The sequence below is a fragment of the Quercus lobata genome, chromosome 3 (assembly GCF_001633185.2).
Source record: "Quercus lobata isolate SW786 chromosome 3, ValleyOak3.0 Primary Assembly, whole genome shotgun sequence".
NCBI lineage: Eukaryota > Viridiplantae > Streptophyta > Magnoliopsida > Fagales > Fagaceae > Quercus > Quercus lobata.
The window spans coordinates 35,359,502-35,376,539 of record NC_044906.1 but is presented as its reverse complement, the minus strand read 5'-3'; the positions used below and the strand labels follow the sequence as shown (position 1 = coordinate 35,376,539).

At 32.3% G+C, this 17,038-nt stretch overlaps 2 protein-coding genes across 2 annotated transcripts; both read right to left on the bottom strand.

Annotated features, from left to right (window-relative positions):
- Nucleotides 1-1,100: 1,100 nt before the first annotated feature.
- LOC115982174 (serine carboxypeptidase-like 50) lies at nt 1,101-2,793 on the bottom strand. Its single transcript, XM_031104703.1, has one exon. The coding sequence runs from the start codon at nt 2,646-2,648 to the stop codon at nt 1,251-1,253; it is 1,398 nt and encodes a 465-aa protein (XP_030960563.1). The 5' UTR covers nt 2,649-2,793; the 3' UTR covers nt 1,101-1,250.
- Nucleotides 2,794-11,282: 8,489 nt separating this feature from the next.
- LOC115980815 (1-aminocyclopropane-1-carboxylate oxidase homolog 6-like) lies at nt 11,283-11,934 on the bottom strand. The gene is made up of 2 exons (XM_031103027.1): nt 11,869-11,934; nt 11,283-11,531 (listed from the first exon to the last, which is right to left on the bottom strand). The coding sequence occupies exons 1-2, from the start codon at nt 11,932-11,934 to the stop codon at nt 11,283-11,285; spliced, it is 315 nt and encodes a 104-aa protein (XP_030958887.1).
- Between the last annotated feature and the right edge of the window lie 5,104 nt (nt 11,935-17,038).

Genomic DNA, 17,038 nt, shown 5'->3' with positions numbered 1-17,038 from the left:
TCAATATCTTGACATATTATACAGCTTACAGAGACGTTTTCTTTGGAAAACTGTTGTAGAAAATACTTTGATGAAACAATTGACATACTCAGTCTGCATACAATATATGATGGCAACAATCTTCTAGTTAATTAGACATAAAAAGGGGTTACATTGGTGTGCATAAAGTAGAATTTTAATGAAGCTCACATTTTTATCATATAGTAGATTAATATTATTGTAAATAGAGTCCAAAACAGCAAAGTAGAAGAATCACTGATCAGTTAGTTGAGATAGAATAATGTCGAGGAGAGTCTATGGTTCACATTTTAATTCTCCTCAATTTGATGCCAACAAAAATTTCCTTTTGTTTACTAGTTGGACGAATAACCTCTGTTTAATTTTCCCCAAACAAATGAATTTGCTCAAGAATTTTAGAGGGCAAAAAATGTGACTTCCTCTTTGTCTTATTGACTGGAGATTTACAACTTGCAAGTGCAAGGCTAGCTAGAATGGTGAGAACTTTATACTTCTTATTGAAAACTACATTATATAAATGTGAAATTTGAATCTTCTGCTGTCCGAACAGATTTGGATGAGAATATATTCCTCAAAAATGCATTAAACGAATATGACATTGGAATCAGCCTCCAACACATATGGAGGAGAACAAATTCCTGCAGACACGAATTTTTAAGCTCGAAACTTGTGTAATTATCATTTTTAAATATAGTAAGGATACTAGTGTGTTCAATATAAAACAATATTTATAGGTGGAAAATGCAGGCGAAAAATGGATTGACTGAGGGCATTTATTAATATTGGAGCCATGCTCTTTATGCCTTGCTTTGTTTAATATTTACAGTTGTTAGTAAAGTTGGCTAAGGTTCTTGAAATCCTGTTTTTTGGCGTTTTATGCGTCTATAACCACTGTAAAGGTGTGGTATGCTTGTATTATTCTAGTGTTGATAAAGGTAATTTTGTTTATCCAAAAATGGGGATTATCAAAATCTTTTAAACATGATATGTTGATATTGCAGATTCAGAGCTCTCCTGCCAAAAGACCCAATAGGGGGGAAAACAATCTGTAGAAAAGTGAAGTTCTACCAATTGGTATGTAAGCATCAAATATAAAATCCGACAAATCAAGGCAGATCATTTATTCCGTGATGCAAATTGCAATGTTCTTAACATCCCATTTTAAGCTTGCCCATGATTTGAGTTACCAATTGATACAAAGTACAACCACAAGAGAATAAGAGGAACAAATTTTACAATGCACCCAGGAAATTTGATGACAAATCCTCCTCTTGTTGATGGCCAAATAAGCCCCTCTCCAAAACCCAGTCTTCTATCATTGCCTGTGAACTCAGTGGCTGGTCAGTAGGCACAAAATGCCCAGCCCCCAAAACCACAACTTGACTCAAACTCCCCCATTTCTGCACAAACCCAGCAAGCGCTTTATTTATCTTCCAAACCTTCCTCTCTGCCATTGAAAAATTCCCAACTCCCTCCCAATCCATTGTCTTCACCCAAGTCTCAGTTGAAACGACACCATCTCTCAAATCAAAGTGCCCTTGATACAACAAAACCTTGCTCTTCTTCACCAAAAACTCCACCATATATTTCACACTCTTCATCACATCATCATGCAATGCATCACCCGCTGCATCACTACATTCCTCAAACACAATCGATTCATTCGCTCCTAAGGCCTTTTTCACCTCACTGTTTTGCAAAAAATCAGTAACCAAGTCAGAATTGTAAGGAACTTTCCTTGTAAAATCATACAATGTGGCCAACCCTGTCATGTTTTGCAACAAATGCAAGACCTTATTTCTAGCATTTGTGGCCTCACTCCAATTCTTCGATTTGGTCAGCCCAACTGCCTCCCATTGAGCTTTCTCCAACTCACTCTTTTGCCTTTCATTGATCAAACCCGAAAAGTAAGCATTCACGGCATGAGTTGCCACCTGAATGATCGGGTCAGTCAAACCATTTCCAATAGCAACACCTGCTAAGTTCACCTGCTCAGACAAGGCCAAGTCTGCATTTTTCTTCAAAATATAGTATCCAATCGCTGGAACATACTTACCTGCATAGCTCTCACCCGTAATATATATTGGACGAAACTTAAACGATGGGTCTAGTTCAATAAACGAAGTGATTGCAGAAAAAAGATGCGTGGCAACAGTATATTGATCTCTTGGGATTTCTTCGGGTGTAGAAGCAATACTAAACCCAGTTCCAATCGGATTATCGAGGAAAAGAAGGCCGAATAAGCGGTTCCAAGAACCAGAATTGGGTTCAAGAACAAGGGGGTCAGACTTGGCCTTATGAAAATTGACACGCCAGGGTCCAAGTTCAAAGAAGTTACCAGTCATGGAGGAGCAGCCAGGGCCACCTTGGAGCCAAATGAGAAGTGGGGTTTGGGAGAGAGTCGAAATGGGTTCCTGGGCTTCATAGAAAGTGTAGAAAATGGCGGAACCAGTGGTGGGATTGACAGGGAGATAGCCTGATTTAGTGGGGAGAGCTTCATTGGGAAAAGCAGAGGTTGAAGAAGAAGAAGAGGAGGGTAATGATAATAAAGTTGGGATGTTACAGAAGGAGAGGAAGGAGAAGAAGACAAGGACAAGGTTAAGGGAGTTGGACCGTGTTGATTGCTCCATTAGAGACTAGGGAGAGTAAAACTGAACTGAGGACTGTAAATGTGGCTGATATTTTTTGTGTGGTTGAAGACACTTGAAGAGCTGAAGTCGGTAATGATAAATATTAAATAAAAGAATGGTATTGGGAGTTTGAGAGGGCCAGAGGCATGTGCCACGAATTTATTAATCATTGAAGCCAGAAACGAGTGTCGACTAGTTGTTGAATTTTGCAGTCCCATTTGTATTTTTTCAAGCAATTATTGTCCTCGGAATCTTTTACTTTTGAGATTTTTTTATTCACCAGGTGTGACATGTGATGGGTTAATTAATCGGGTCCGTTAATATGTGTCCTTATGACATATATTAAACCGTTTATTTTTAGAAATATTTTCTCAAAAATTAAAAAAATTGTAATTTTTTTTTTAATTTTTGAGTAATTTTTTTCTAAAAATGAAAATTATTGTTTATCTTAAAAGGCACACATTAGTAAAATTTTAATTAATTTACTACTTTTTTTTTATTTAACAAAATTATATTATTGGTCCCTAAAATTTACCCTATGAGCGTAATTGGTTCCTCAAGTTTCAAGTAAACATTTTTAATTCATCAAGTTTAAAAATGGGCTTTATTAATCCTTTTGTTAATTGCAGTTACTGTTAATGCCTACGTGGCTAATAGAGCAATGATGTAACTAACAAAATAGTGATGTGATGTCTTTTTTCATTAGAAATTTACAAAACTCAAATGACACATCATAAATCCATAATCCAACACCCGAAAAAGTCCCAAATGGGTTACCCAAATCAAATTTCCCAAATTACCTATGAGATCTACGATCAAAGAATATCACCGTTCACCATCACTCTTCAACGTTTTAAAATCACTCAGTTAGTTGTTGTTATGCATTTTTTTTAATCTTTATATTGTTTTTCATACGATTTGCAGATCCTTGTTTGTTTTTTTTTTTTTTTTTTTCCTTCTTTCCTTGCCTCGCCATTTCTGTCTTCAAGATTGTAAGTGTATACTTCTTTTCAATTCTTTAATACAATTATATCTTTTATCTCAACAAAAAATGGAGAATCACAATCCAGTATGAACGCACCACCAAAACAATAAAATGCTAAAACACAATTATGAAAAAAATGCCTACAATATGACATACACATAGTTTCGGAGAATTAGCCAAATGATAGTTCAACTGTTCAAGCATAAACACAAATAGATAGTGTGCATAACAATAACAAGAAGATCTAAAATTTCAACAACAAAAAAAAACTAATTGAAGGACTGTGACTACGGAGAGAGAAAAAAGAGCAATATTTGTGGTATTGTATGGAAAGGTGAGGAGAAGCGGCGAGACACTAGTGGCTGTGCAAGCACGATGAAGTAGTAGTGGCTGTGGCAAACAACATTTGAAGAGCTAGAGCTAAAATGGGTTTTTCACCACTTATCGTCGCTGTTGCTATCGTGTGGAGGAGGATGACATTGTCGCTAGGCAATGGAGGCGGCATCACTGCGTCACATAGAGGAGGATGATTGGGTCAGGAGAGATTTGATTTGGATAACCCGTTAAGAACCGGATCAGGTGTGGGGAATTTGGGTTCTCTGAGGTGTTATTTGAGTTTTGTATTTTTTTAATATAAAAAAAATGCCACAATACTTTTTCTTTTCTTAAGAGAGTTTCAATCTATGACATTCGCTCCTAATGATAGTTCTTTATCATCAGACCAAGACACCAATCAATTTTTGGTGTAGGCGGAGATTGAACTCCAAATCTCTTATACAACCATCAGAGACTTTACCAGTTGAGCTAATTGAAACCCATAAATGCCACAATACTTTAAAGGATGTCATGTCACTACTTTGTTATCTACATAAGTATTGACACTAACAGTAATTAATAGAAAAATTAGTAATGCTCATTTTTTAAACTTGAGAGATTAATAGGGCTCACTTGAAACTTGATAAATCAATTATACTTATAGGGCAAATTTCAAGAATCAATAATGTAGTTTCACTTTTTTATTTTTATTTATCTTTGTTGGTAAGAAGAGCCAAAGAGGAGTTTAATTGCTTTGTGTTTTTTTTCTAAACTAGTCCATTAAAAAATATCTTTAGAACACCGATTAATTTGTTCCATTTACAAAAAGGTTTATAGAGCATTTCGGGGGAGTGCTAAATTGCAAAATATCCCAAGCATAGTTGTAATAAACAAAATTTGGACATTGATTGTATTCTTTCATCGGTTCACTGTTTACCCTTCTTTGCTAGTACAACTGTTACTTTATTGGTTTGATGTGTCCATCATATTCACAGAGGTACAGTACTTCCATGTCTTTATGCATATAAAGGGTCCTCTTCTAAAAGGGTGGAGTCCGAAGGACACGTCTATGTGGGTTTCTCATTTTTCTTTCTTTTGTCAGGGTCACATAGGAAAGGTCTTGAAAAAGGAGGTGAAAGGGAAGAAAGTTTCTTTTCGATATACTGTATTTAAGAGTTGGGTTGTTTTAGATATACAGTAAGATTTTAAAAAAAAAACTTCCCCTCTTTCTTGTATATAAAAAGTGTTTAGTATTCCATTTGAAATTTGCCTTTCACCAAAAATGTTTAGTATTCTTAAAAAAAAAAAAATAAATAAATAAATAAAGCTTGTAAGAAGTGACACATTAACACTTCGCACTTTTAGTACAAGATATGCAAAGAGAGGTCACCTTAACTTGCCAGAAAATGTATTTATGTATTTACAAATAAATAAATATATATATATATATATATATATAGAGAGAGAGAGAGAGAGAGAGAGAGAGAGAGAGAGCACCCAGATAAAAATATTGATCACCTTGACTTGAGAATTAAAAAAATTTCAACAATACAAATAAGAGTAATGTTACATTTATAATATTTTTATAATAATTTTACAACAAATCTTATATGATAAATGGAAAACAGATATTATTTCTATTTTGTGCCAAATATTAACATTACATTTTAACCCATTAATAAAAAATTGTTATATAAGACTTGTTTTAAAATGTTGTAGATGTAATATTACTTCAAAAATAATTATGATCTCTCAAACATAATCCCTAACCCCTTAAACCACCAAAAAAAAAGAAAAAAAAAAACTTAAATAACAACAACAAAAATAATCCAAACAAAAACAAAACTAGACCAGACCACGGGTGAACAAATTATTTCACAAAAAGCCGATTCAAAAAGAAAAATAAAAATAATCATTCAAATTTGTAACTCTTTCAATCTATTATATAAAAATAATCTATAATTTCAATTTTTTTTTTTTTAGAATAAATGACTCAAGAAGAATATTGTAGTCATGAGTTTTCCTTAACAGTACTGGCAGTTATGCTCTTTTTGGCTTTACAATCGCAATAATTTTGCTCTTCTTAACAACTCAACTTGCAATTGTAGCAAATATTATCATTTTTTTTTTCTCTTTTCTATTATCACTTCAATTCTCTAACTTTGTTATTTTCATCTCAACATTTTCAGTTCTCACTTTATCTCTTATCAATCCTTTTTTTTTTTTTTCTTTTTCTCTTTGTTAGTAGACAAAATTGTAATACTTTATATATTTTCACGTTTTTTTTGTGACATTAATATACTCAAGTTCTTTTAACTAAATTTTGTATAATTTAATATTCATTGTGACTACCCTAAAAAATATTCTTGGAGGCATCACTGTATACAAAGTTAAAACAAAAATGAAGACATTTATAAACTTGTGGAGGATTAGAGTGAAAATTATTGGCGTTAAAGAGCAATTTACGTTCAAATGCACGAAGAAGAGAACAGTGGCAGTTAAGACTAAATTATGACTATTTAAAATTTGAAATATGGACAAACAAATGGTTTTTTTATTTTTATTTTTACTTTTTATTTTAATAAATGGGTATAGCCTAGAAGTTTGTATGTATATACTCTACAATCTACAAGTTATCATCGTTCATATAATTTTTCCTACATGTTTTACAGCTTAGAGTAATTCTCCAAAGATTTGCAGTCCAATTCCTTTATGAAAACCTAGTCATGAAGTCTGTCAACGTGAACTACCGGTAAATTGCAGGCTTTTGAGGGTTGTTATTGTGTGTAAATTGCCGGTAAGAATGTCCAAACATTACACACAATATAAAAGAGGTAAGAATGTCAATGTCCATACATTACGTACTATATAATAGAGTGTAGATACTGTAAGATGTGAAACAATTGAACCCCTTTAATTTATTCAAATCTTGCCTGCAGAGATATATGCATAATGTGTAAAAAGGCACAAAAATTCAGTAGCCTCCATAAAACTTTTTTAATTTTCGAGAAATTTTTTTCTAAAAATGAAAATTATTGTATGCCTTAAAAGACACACATTAGGCCTTAAAAGGTACACATTAATAAAATCCTAATTAATTTACTACTTTTTTTTTTTATTTGACAAAATTATATTATTAGTTTCTAAAATTTACCCTGTGAACGTAATTGGTTCCTCAAATTTCAAGTAAGCATTTTTAATTCATCAAGTTTAAAAAGGGCTTTATTAATCCTTTTGTTAACTGCAGTTATTGTTAATGTCTACGTGGCTAATAGAGCAATAATGTAGCTAACAGAATAGTGATGTGATGTCCTTTTTCATTAGAAATTTTCAAAACTCAAATGACACATCATAAATCCATAATCCAACACCCGAAAAAGTCTCGAATGGGTTACCCAAATCAAATTTCCTAAATTACCTATGAGATCTACGATCAAAGAATATCACCATTCACCATCACTCTTCAACGCTTTAAAATCACTCTATTAGTTGTTGTTATGCATTTTTTTAATCTTTGTATTTCTTTTCATATGATTTGCATATCCTTGTTTTTTTTTCCTACTTTCCTTGCGTCGCCATTTCTGTCTTCAAGACTGTAAGTGTATACTTCTTTTCAATTCTTTAATACAATTATATCTTTTATCTCAACAAAAAAAGGAGAATCACAATCCAGTATGAACGCACCACCAAAACAATAAAATGCTAAAACACAATTACGAAAAAAATGCCTACAATATGACATACACATAGTTTCGGAGAATTAGCCAAATGATGGTTCAACTGTTCAAGCAAACACAAATAGATAGTGTGCATAACGATAACAAGAAGATCTAAAATTTCAAAAAAAAAAAAATCTAATTTGAAGGACTGTGACTACGGAGAGAGAAAAAAGAGTAATATTTGAGGGATTGTATGGAGAGGTGGGGAGAGGTGAGGAGAAGCGGCGAGACACTAGTGGTTGTGCAAGCACGATGAAGCAGTAGTGGCTGTGGCAGACAACACTTGAAGAGCTAGAGCCAAAATGGGTTTTTCACCACTTATCGTCGTTGTTGCGATCGTGTGGAGGAGGATGACGTTGTCACTAGGCAATGGAGGCGGCATCATGGCGTCGCATAGAGGAGGATGATTGGGTCAAGAGAGATTTGATTTGGGTAACCCTTTAAGAACCGGATCAGGTGTGGGGAATCTGGGTTCATTGAGGTGTTATTTGAGTTTTGTATTTTTTAATATTAAAAAAATGTCACGATACTTTAAAGAATGCCATGTCACTACTTTGTTATCTGCATAAGTATTGACACTAATAGTAATTAACAGAAAATTAATAATGTTTATTTTTTAAACTTGAGATATTAAAAGGGTTCACTTGAAATTTGATGGATCAATTATACTTACAAGGAAAATTTCAAGAATCAATAATGTAGTTTCACTTTTTTTTTTTTATTTGTTGGTAAGAAGAGCCGAAGAGGAGTTTAATTGCTTTGTGATTTTTTTTTTTCTAAACTAGTCCATTAAAAAATATCTTTAGACCACCGATTAATTTTTTCCATTTACAAAAAGGTTTATAGAGCATTCCGGGGAAGGGCTAAATTGCAAAATGTCCCAAGCATAATTGTTATAAACAAAATTTGGACATTGATTGTGTTCTTTCATCGGTTCACTGTTTACCCTTCTTTGCTAGTACAACTGTTACTTTACTGGTTTGATGTGTCCATCATATTCATAGAGGTACACTACTTCCATGACTTTATGCATGTAAGGGTCCTCTTCTAAAAGGGTTGTGTCAGAAGGACACATGTCTATGTGGGTTTCTCTTTTTTATTTCTTTCGTCAGGTTCACGTGGGAAAGGTATTGAAAAAAAAGGGTGAAATGAGAGAGCCTATTTTTTTTTTTTTTTTTTCCCTATATACTGTATTTAAGAGTTGGATACTTTTAGATGTATGATAAGTTTTTTTTAAAAAATTTCTCTCGATCGTGTATGTATAAAATATTTAGTATTCTAAAAAAAAAAAAAAAAAATAGAAGAAGAGCTTGTAAGATGTGACACACTAAACACTACGCACTTTTAGTACAAGATATACAAAGAGAGACCACCTTGACTTGCTAGAAAATGTATTTATATATTTGCAAATAAATAAATATACATATATATATATAGAGAGAGAGAGAGAGCACCCAGATAAAAATATTGATCACTCTAACTTGAGAATTACAAAAATTTCAATTAAATACAAATAAGAGTAATGTTACATTTATAATAATTTCACAACAAATCTTATATCATAAATGGAAAACAGATATTAATTCTAATTTGTGCCAAATATTAACATCACATTTTAACCCATTAATAAAAAATTGTTGTATAAGATTTGTTTAAAAATGTTATAGATGTAGTATTACTCCAAAAAATAACCCCTTAAACAACCAAAAAAAAAAAAAAAAAAACAACAACAACAACAAAAATAATCCAAACAAAAACAAAACTAGACCAAACCACGAGTGAACAAATTATTTCACAAAAAGCCGATTCAAAAAGAAAAATAAAAATAATCATTCAAATTTGTAACTCTTTCAACCTATTACATAAAAATAATCCATAATTTCTTTTTTTTGAATAAATGACTCAAGAAGAATATTGTAGTCATGAGTTTTCCTTGATAGTACTGGCAGTTATGCTCTTTTTGGCTTTACAATCGCAATAATTTTGCTCTCCTTAACGACTTAGCTTGCAGTTGTAGCAAATATTATCATTTTTTTTTCTCTTCTCTATTATCACTTCAATTCTCTTACTTTATTATTTTCATCTCAACATTCTCAGTTCTCACTTTATCTCTTATCAATCCTTTTTTTTTTTCTTTTTCTCTTTGTTAGTAGACAAAATTGTAATACTTCATATATTTTCATGTTTTTTTTGTGACATTAATATATTCAAGTTTTTTTAATTAAATTTTGTATAATTTAATATTCATTGTGACCACCCTAAAAATATTCTTGGAGGCTTCACTATATACAAAGTTAAAACAGAAATGAAGATATTTATAAACTTGTGGAGGATTAGAGTGAAAATTATTGGCGTTAAAGAGCAATTTGCGTTCAAATGCACGAAGAAGAGAACAATGGCAGTTAAGACTAAATTATGACTATTTAAAATTTGAAATATGGACAAACAAATGGTTTTTTTTTTTTTTTTTTTTTAATAAATGGGTATAGCCTACAAGTTTGTATGTATATACTCTAAAATCTACAAGTTACCATTGTTCATATAATTTTTCCTACGTGTTTTACAGCTTAGAGTAATTAGTCAAAGATTTGCAGTCCAACTCCTTTATGAAAACCTAGTCATGAAGTCTGTCAACGTGAACTACCGGTAAAATATTGCAGGTTTTTGAGGGTTGTTGTTGTGTGTAAATTGCCGGTAAGAATGTCCATACATTACACACGATATAAAAGAGGTAAGAATGTCAATGTCCATACATTACGTACTATATAATAGAGTGTAGATACTGTTGGATGTGAAACAATTGAACCCCTTTAATTTATTCAAATCTTGCCTGCAGAGATATATGCATAATGTGTAAAAAGGCACAAAAATTCAGTAGCCTCTATGTTATGCACACCTTAATTTCATAAGTTTAACGACTTTAGTATAATAAAGATTATGAAATGGATGTTATTGTTTCAAATCTACCATTTTTACAGATTCATTCACAATCACAAATAGCTTAGGTGAAAAGAACAATAACAAATAAATCAATTCATACACATTATAGTGAGTTTTTTACTAATTTAATCCGGGGGGGAAAAAAAAATCACCTGTGAGTGTAAAAAATTGAAAAATATTTAGATACATAAAAAGTTTTTAAGTATAAATCCCTTATGTGTGAAAATTCCCTATAATGAAATACTTCAAACACTATCACTTACCTGGTGATGCACTGACACTTTTCAAAGTTCATCGGCACTTCCAGTGCAACATATAGAAAGTTAAATTTAAAAAGCCGATAAGTAAAAATATGTGGAGGATTTGAGTGAAAATGATTGGTGTTAAAAAGCAATTTGCCTCCAAATGCACAAAGGAGAGAAAAATGACAGTTAGTTGGAACATTATAATATTTCAAATACTGGCACTAAAATCTTAATCAAGAAATGAAATTTTTTCATTTTAAGTGAAACATATTCTAGGGGCTAAACTATAACTATTTAAAATATGAAATTTGGACAAACAAATGGTTTCATTTTTTTTTTTTTTTTCAATCAGGTATAGCCTACAAGTTTGTAATGTATATACTCTACAATCTACATGTTATCATTGTTCGTACCATTTTTCCTATGTGTTTCACATCTTATAGTAATTTGTCAAAGATTTGCAGTCCAACTCCTTTTTGAAAAACCTAGTCATGAAGTCTGTCAACGTGAACTGCCGGTAAATTGCAGGTTTCTCTGGTGATGTGAGCTCTGGCAATGGTCCATAAACATCGTCTCTATTTCCTGGGCTGCAGAAAACTGCCATTGACACTCTTGGTTCATGGTAAGAATTGGCCAATACTCGGTGCTCTGCACTTTTGTATTCTTCGTTCGATATAATCTGAAGAAACAAGATTTCAGATCAAAAATTAGAAGAGTAGTAGAGCTATTAGTTTTCAAAATTCAGTTTCTCAACCAAAAAAAAAAAAAAATTACTACTCTTAAATAGCATGAGTTTCAAATATAAAAATATTGGCACATTATGGAAGTTACTATATACTTTTTATATATTTGATAATCAAGAAAATTTCATTGAAACATACTGAGAACAGCAACACAGTACAGAAGAAGCCGACAAAACAGCAAAAACAATACACAAAACTAAAACAAGACCATACCAAAAATGCCCTCACCTAAACAAGATGGTCAACAATTATCCTACATGACAGTAAACTTACATTGAAAACCCCATCTACCCCATCTACAATAAATCTCTCTGTTTTCATCTGTACAAGGATATGCATTTTTGAACTCAATTCTAGCTCTTACATGCTTGCTGCTGGCAGTAACGAATGAAAGTCAAACACTTATCATAATCTTTGATAACAAATGTAATTTATTCAAGCCCTTATGATCTTCGATGCATCAATGTAATTCAAACCCTTATCATTATCTTCAATGGATCAGAGGTGAAAAGTGACCTATTAATCAACTAGCTCTAAAGGCCATTCAGCCAAAAAAAAAAAGAAAAAAAAGCTCTAATGGCCGAGGAATAGCTAAAAAGGAAGGTCACTGGGAGGAGGCACTGAAGGAGATGGGGATCAGAGTCAACCTCAAGCATTGGGCAAGGAAAGAGACCATTTTTCCCTTACCTCAAGATATATTGCACACATCAATTCATAAGGGATATATATTAAAATTTGTAATCCTTACCATCAATCATATAATACAGACTCAAGGCTCTAGGCAATGAGTAGTATGGAGCATTGAATCTTAGATTGCATGTAATGTTCAACAAATTCCCTTATTATATCAAATAGATCAAAGTGCAGAAGCTAAATTAGATAGTAAGACTCTAATATATAATCTAACTAAATTTTATTAGACTTCATAAACCATCCACAAGTAATCCAGGGGAGTGCTAAATTGCAAAATGTCCCAAGCATAGTTGTTTTTATAAACAAAATTTGGACATTGATTGTATTCTTTCATCGGTTCACTGTTTACCCTTCTTTGCTATTACAACTGTTACTTTAGTAGTTTGATGTGTCCATCATATTCATAGAGGTACAGTACTTCCATGACTTTATGCATGTAAGGGTCCTCTTCTAAAAGGGTTGTGTCAGAAGGACACATGTCTATGTTGGTTTCTCTTTTTTGTTTCTTTCGTCAGGGTCACGTGCGAAAGGTATTGAAAAAGGGGTGAAATGAGAGTTTTTTTTTTTTTTCTATATACCGTATTTAAAAATGGGATCCTTTTAGATATACAATAAGTTTTTTTTTTTTTTTTTTAATTTCCCCCCTTCCGTGTATGTATAAAATATTTAGTATTCTAAAAAAAAATTAAAAAAAGAGCTTGTAAGAAGTGACACACTAAACACTTTGCACTTATAGTGCAAGATATATAAAGAGAGGCCGCCTCGACTTGCCAGTAAATGTATTTATATATTTGCAAATAAATAAATATATATATAGAGAGAGAGAGAAAGAGAAAGAGAGAGAGAAAGAGCACCCAGATTAAAATATTGATCACCCTAATTTGAGAATTACAAAATTTTTTGTTCAACACAAGTAAGAGTAATGTTACATTTATAATAATTTCACAACAAATCTTATATGATAAATGGAAAACAGATATTAATTCTAATTTGTGCCAACTATTAACCTCACATTTTAACCCATTAATAAAAAATTATTATATAAGATTTGTTTTAAAATGTTCTAGATGTAGTATTACTCCAAAAATAATTATGGTCTCTCAAGCATAATCCCTGTTGAGGGGAAAATTTCTGATGTTCCCAAATAGAATATGGGATAGCCAAGCTAAAACTCAACGATGAGCCCTTGAAATAAAGTTCAAAGGCTATCGGTGTGGTGTAAGTTCGCCCAAACAAGAGATAGAGGCTACACCCTAACAAGAAGACAACAATAAAGCCCAATAAACATGTTAGTATTGTTAGTTTGTTATACTATTAGTCTTTTTATGGCATCATAGTTCAAATCAGTCCTTTAATGGTACGGTATTATCTCCAGCAATAGGGATGAAATTATACTTAGAGTCTAGCAGTCAATAATTAAATAAATTTAGGAAAATGTTCACTCCTGGGGGTCTTTTTGTGTCTTGGTCAAGGAAATTTATAGTACTTTTAGCCAACATTACATCAATGTGAGGGAAAATTTCAATTGTTACAAATACATTATATCCTTCATCATAATAATAATAATAAACAGTGATTAAAGTCTCCATAATTACAAATAAAATAGGAAAAATAGAATGGAATGAAGGGAGAGAAAGATCCCCAGCTCAGTGCAGCAAGTATTAAACTAAGATTTTGGTGAGTGTATAATTATAAGGCATGAATGAGGTGAATGTGGGCTATTATGAGTGAGTGAGATGGGATTAACACTGAGATTGAAGCTTTTTATGAGTAACGGGCTGTTTGTGTCTAGTTAGAGGACATCTTTGAGCTATGGTTGTGTAGAGGGGTGGGAAGAATATCTGGGATTAGATGAGTGTAGGCTGAAAATGATGAGTGGTGAGCTTAAGGAAAGCTAAACCACGAGCAAAGTAGTAAATAAACCAAGGGTTTCAGAGGGAGTGGCTGTCCTAGTCAGTTATGGGACGTTTATGGAGTAGGAAGGTGTAAGCAAGGTGATAAATGTTGGTGTTATGATGACTATAGGCTGAGAAAGGTTGTGAGTGAGCTCAAGAGAGCTTGGGGAAGCTTAAAGAAAGGTTAATAGGGGTTGAATTTCTGCAAAATGTAGTCAATGGCAGAAGTTCTTAGAGAGGCTTCCTCCTAATAGGCTGAGGTGTGTATGTTTTTATAATGGAGCTTTGTAGAAACATTGATTGGCAAGAATCCAAAAATGCATGACTCATCAGGGGTGACGAAATCAAGGTTTAAACTTTTCTGATATTTTTGATCAAAAGTAGGAAAATCCACTTTGAGGGGTTGTCTTGCTTCTTTGGGTAATGATGGGATTTTAGAGCTTTTTGCATTAAGTGTCAAGATTTTCGAGGCTGAGCTTAATTATTGTGTATCAAGAGTGAATTCTAATGCTACAAATTGGGATTTGGTCCCCCAAGAAGTAAGATTCAACACTCCAAGCTAGGTGTGGAGCTTTAGTCTACTTCAGGGGGGTTCTATTAGAGATCCCTTTATGCCCTCTAAATCACATGTTCTCAAATTTTCCCCTTTAGAATTCATGGTCTTGGTACATGAATCATGTCTTGATTGTTTTTAACATTTATAGCATCAATTTGTTGAAATTTGGATAATTTGGTTTCAGCTTCCCTTTCGCTGGAGATACAGTCTTGAGGAAGATCATGGAGTCTCTTCATCCTTTTGACTTCAGTTGAAATGACAGTCCTTGGGCACTGTTCACGTCAGGCAGAGGGTGGCAGAAAATTGATGGGACAACCCTTAGTCCATTCTCAAAGGCTTGGTTCCTTTGAATGAGTCTCTAGTTGCCTTTTGGTTAGTTGCTTGTGTTTCTGCTTGGGCTTGCTCACATGGGCTGGGTTGTGTGCACATCTTGCCATGGGCTTTCATTCCTCATGGATTTTATTAGTAAATATTTTTTGGGTTTTTCATAAATACTTGCAATGGGCCTTTGAGCAATTAGTTATAATGTTTGAAACAATAGGACAAGTTTCAAAATACTTTTGTAAATACTATTTACTTTGATGAATTCCATATTGCAATAATATTAATGGTTTCTAATAATTGCATCATAACTTAAATGATGAGCTTGTGGGTTTGAATATTTACCATGAGTGTCGAAGGCGTATATTATGGATGTCGCGATGTAAATGATGTCCATGTATTTCATGGGTTTATAATAATAAATATATGTCATGGGTCTAACAATCATAACTTTCCATGGGTTTTTAAAAGATGATTGCCATGGGTTTTGAGAATAGATAATTCATAAATTCCATGAGCTTGTAATATTGTAATAATATGTTTAAGAATTTAAAGTATTGTTTATTAGCGGACTTTTAAGTGAAATAATTATGATATAGTATTTTGCCAAGTATTTAATAACCTTGGGCTTTTGATAGAATAGTGCCAAATAGTTAGCTGGGGCTTTTAATAGTGCCAATGCAAGTTGGGTTTTTAATATTGCCAATAAGAATTGGGCTATAAATAGTGCCAACGTAAGTTGGGCGTTTGATGTTACCAATGAGAATTGGGTTTTGATGTTGTCAATGAAAATTGGGTTTTAAATAGTGTCAACGTAAGTTGGGCTTTTGATGTTGCCAATGAGAATTTGACTTTGATGTTGCCAATGAAAATTGGGTTTTAAATAGTGCGAACGTAAGTTGGGCTTTTGATATTGCCAATGAGAATTAGGTTTTGATGTTGCCAATGAAAATTGGGCTTTGATATTGCCAATGAGAATTAGGTTTTGATGTTGCCAATGAAAATTGGGCTTTGATATTGCCAATGAGAATTAGGTTTTGATGTTGCCAATGAAAATTGAGCTTTAATGTTGCCAATGAGAATTAGGTTTTGGATAAATAAATTGCCATAGGTTTAAATCATGGGTTTTGATCATAGATTTGAATTCCATTGATAAAATTGTTTTGCCATGGACTTGAATCAAGGGTTTTTCAAATATTGTCAAGCATAAGTATTCTTGGGCTTTAAATAAAATATAATAATAAAATTGGATAAAATATGAGTTTGGGGCATTTTGTGATAGTTTATATTATAACCCAATTTAGATAATGAGATATGAAATATTTATGATTAATATAATAATAGAGCAAAAAATATTTGGGAAAACCTAATAACTTATTACTGGTGTTTGAAAATAAATAGGTGGTATCCAAATAAAATTAGGTGTAAAAAAAAAAAAAAAAAAGTACCCTACCAATCCCTAACCCCTTAAACCACCAAAAAAAAAAAAAAAAAACCAACAAAAACAACAACAAAAATAATCCAAACAAAAACAAAACTAGACCAAACCACGAGTGAACAAATTATTTCACAAAAAGCTAATTCGAAAAGAAAAATAAAAATAATCATTCAAATTTGTAACTCTTTCAACCTATTACATAAAAATAATCCATAATTTCATTTTTTTTTTTTGAATAAATAACTCAAGAATAATATTGTAGTCATGAGTTTTCCTTGATAGTACTAGCAGTTGTGCTCTTTTTGACTTTACAATCGCAATAATTTTGCTCTTCTTAACGACTCAGCTTGCAGTTGTAGCAAATATTATCATTTTTTTTCCTCTTCTCTATTATTACTTCAATTCTCTTGCTTTATTATTTTCATCTCAACATTCTCAGTTCTCACTTTATCTCTTATCAATCCTTTTATGTTTCTTTTTCTCTTTGTTAGTAGACAAAATTGTAATACTTCATATATTTTCATTTTTTTTTTGTGACAT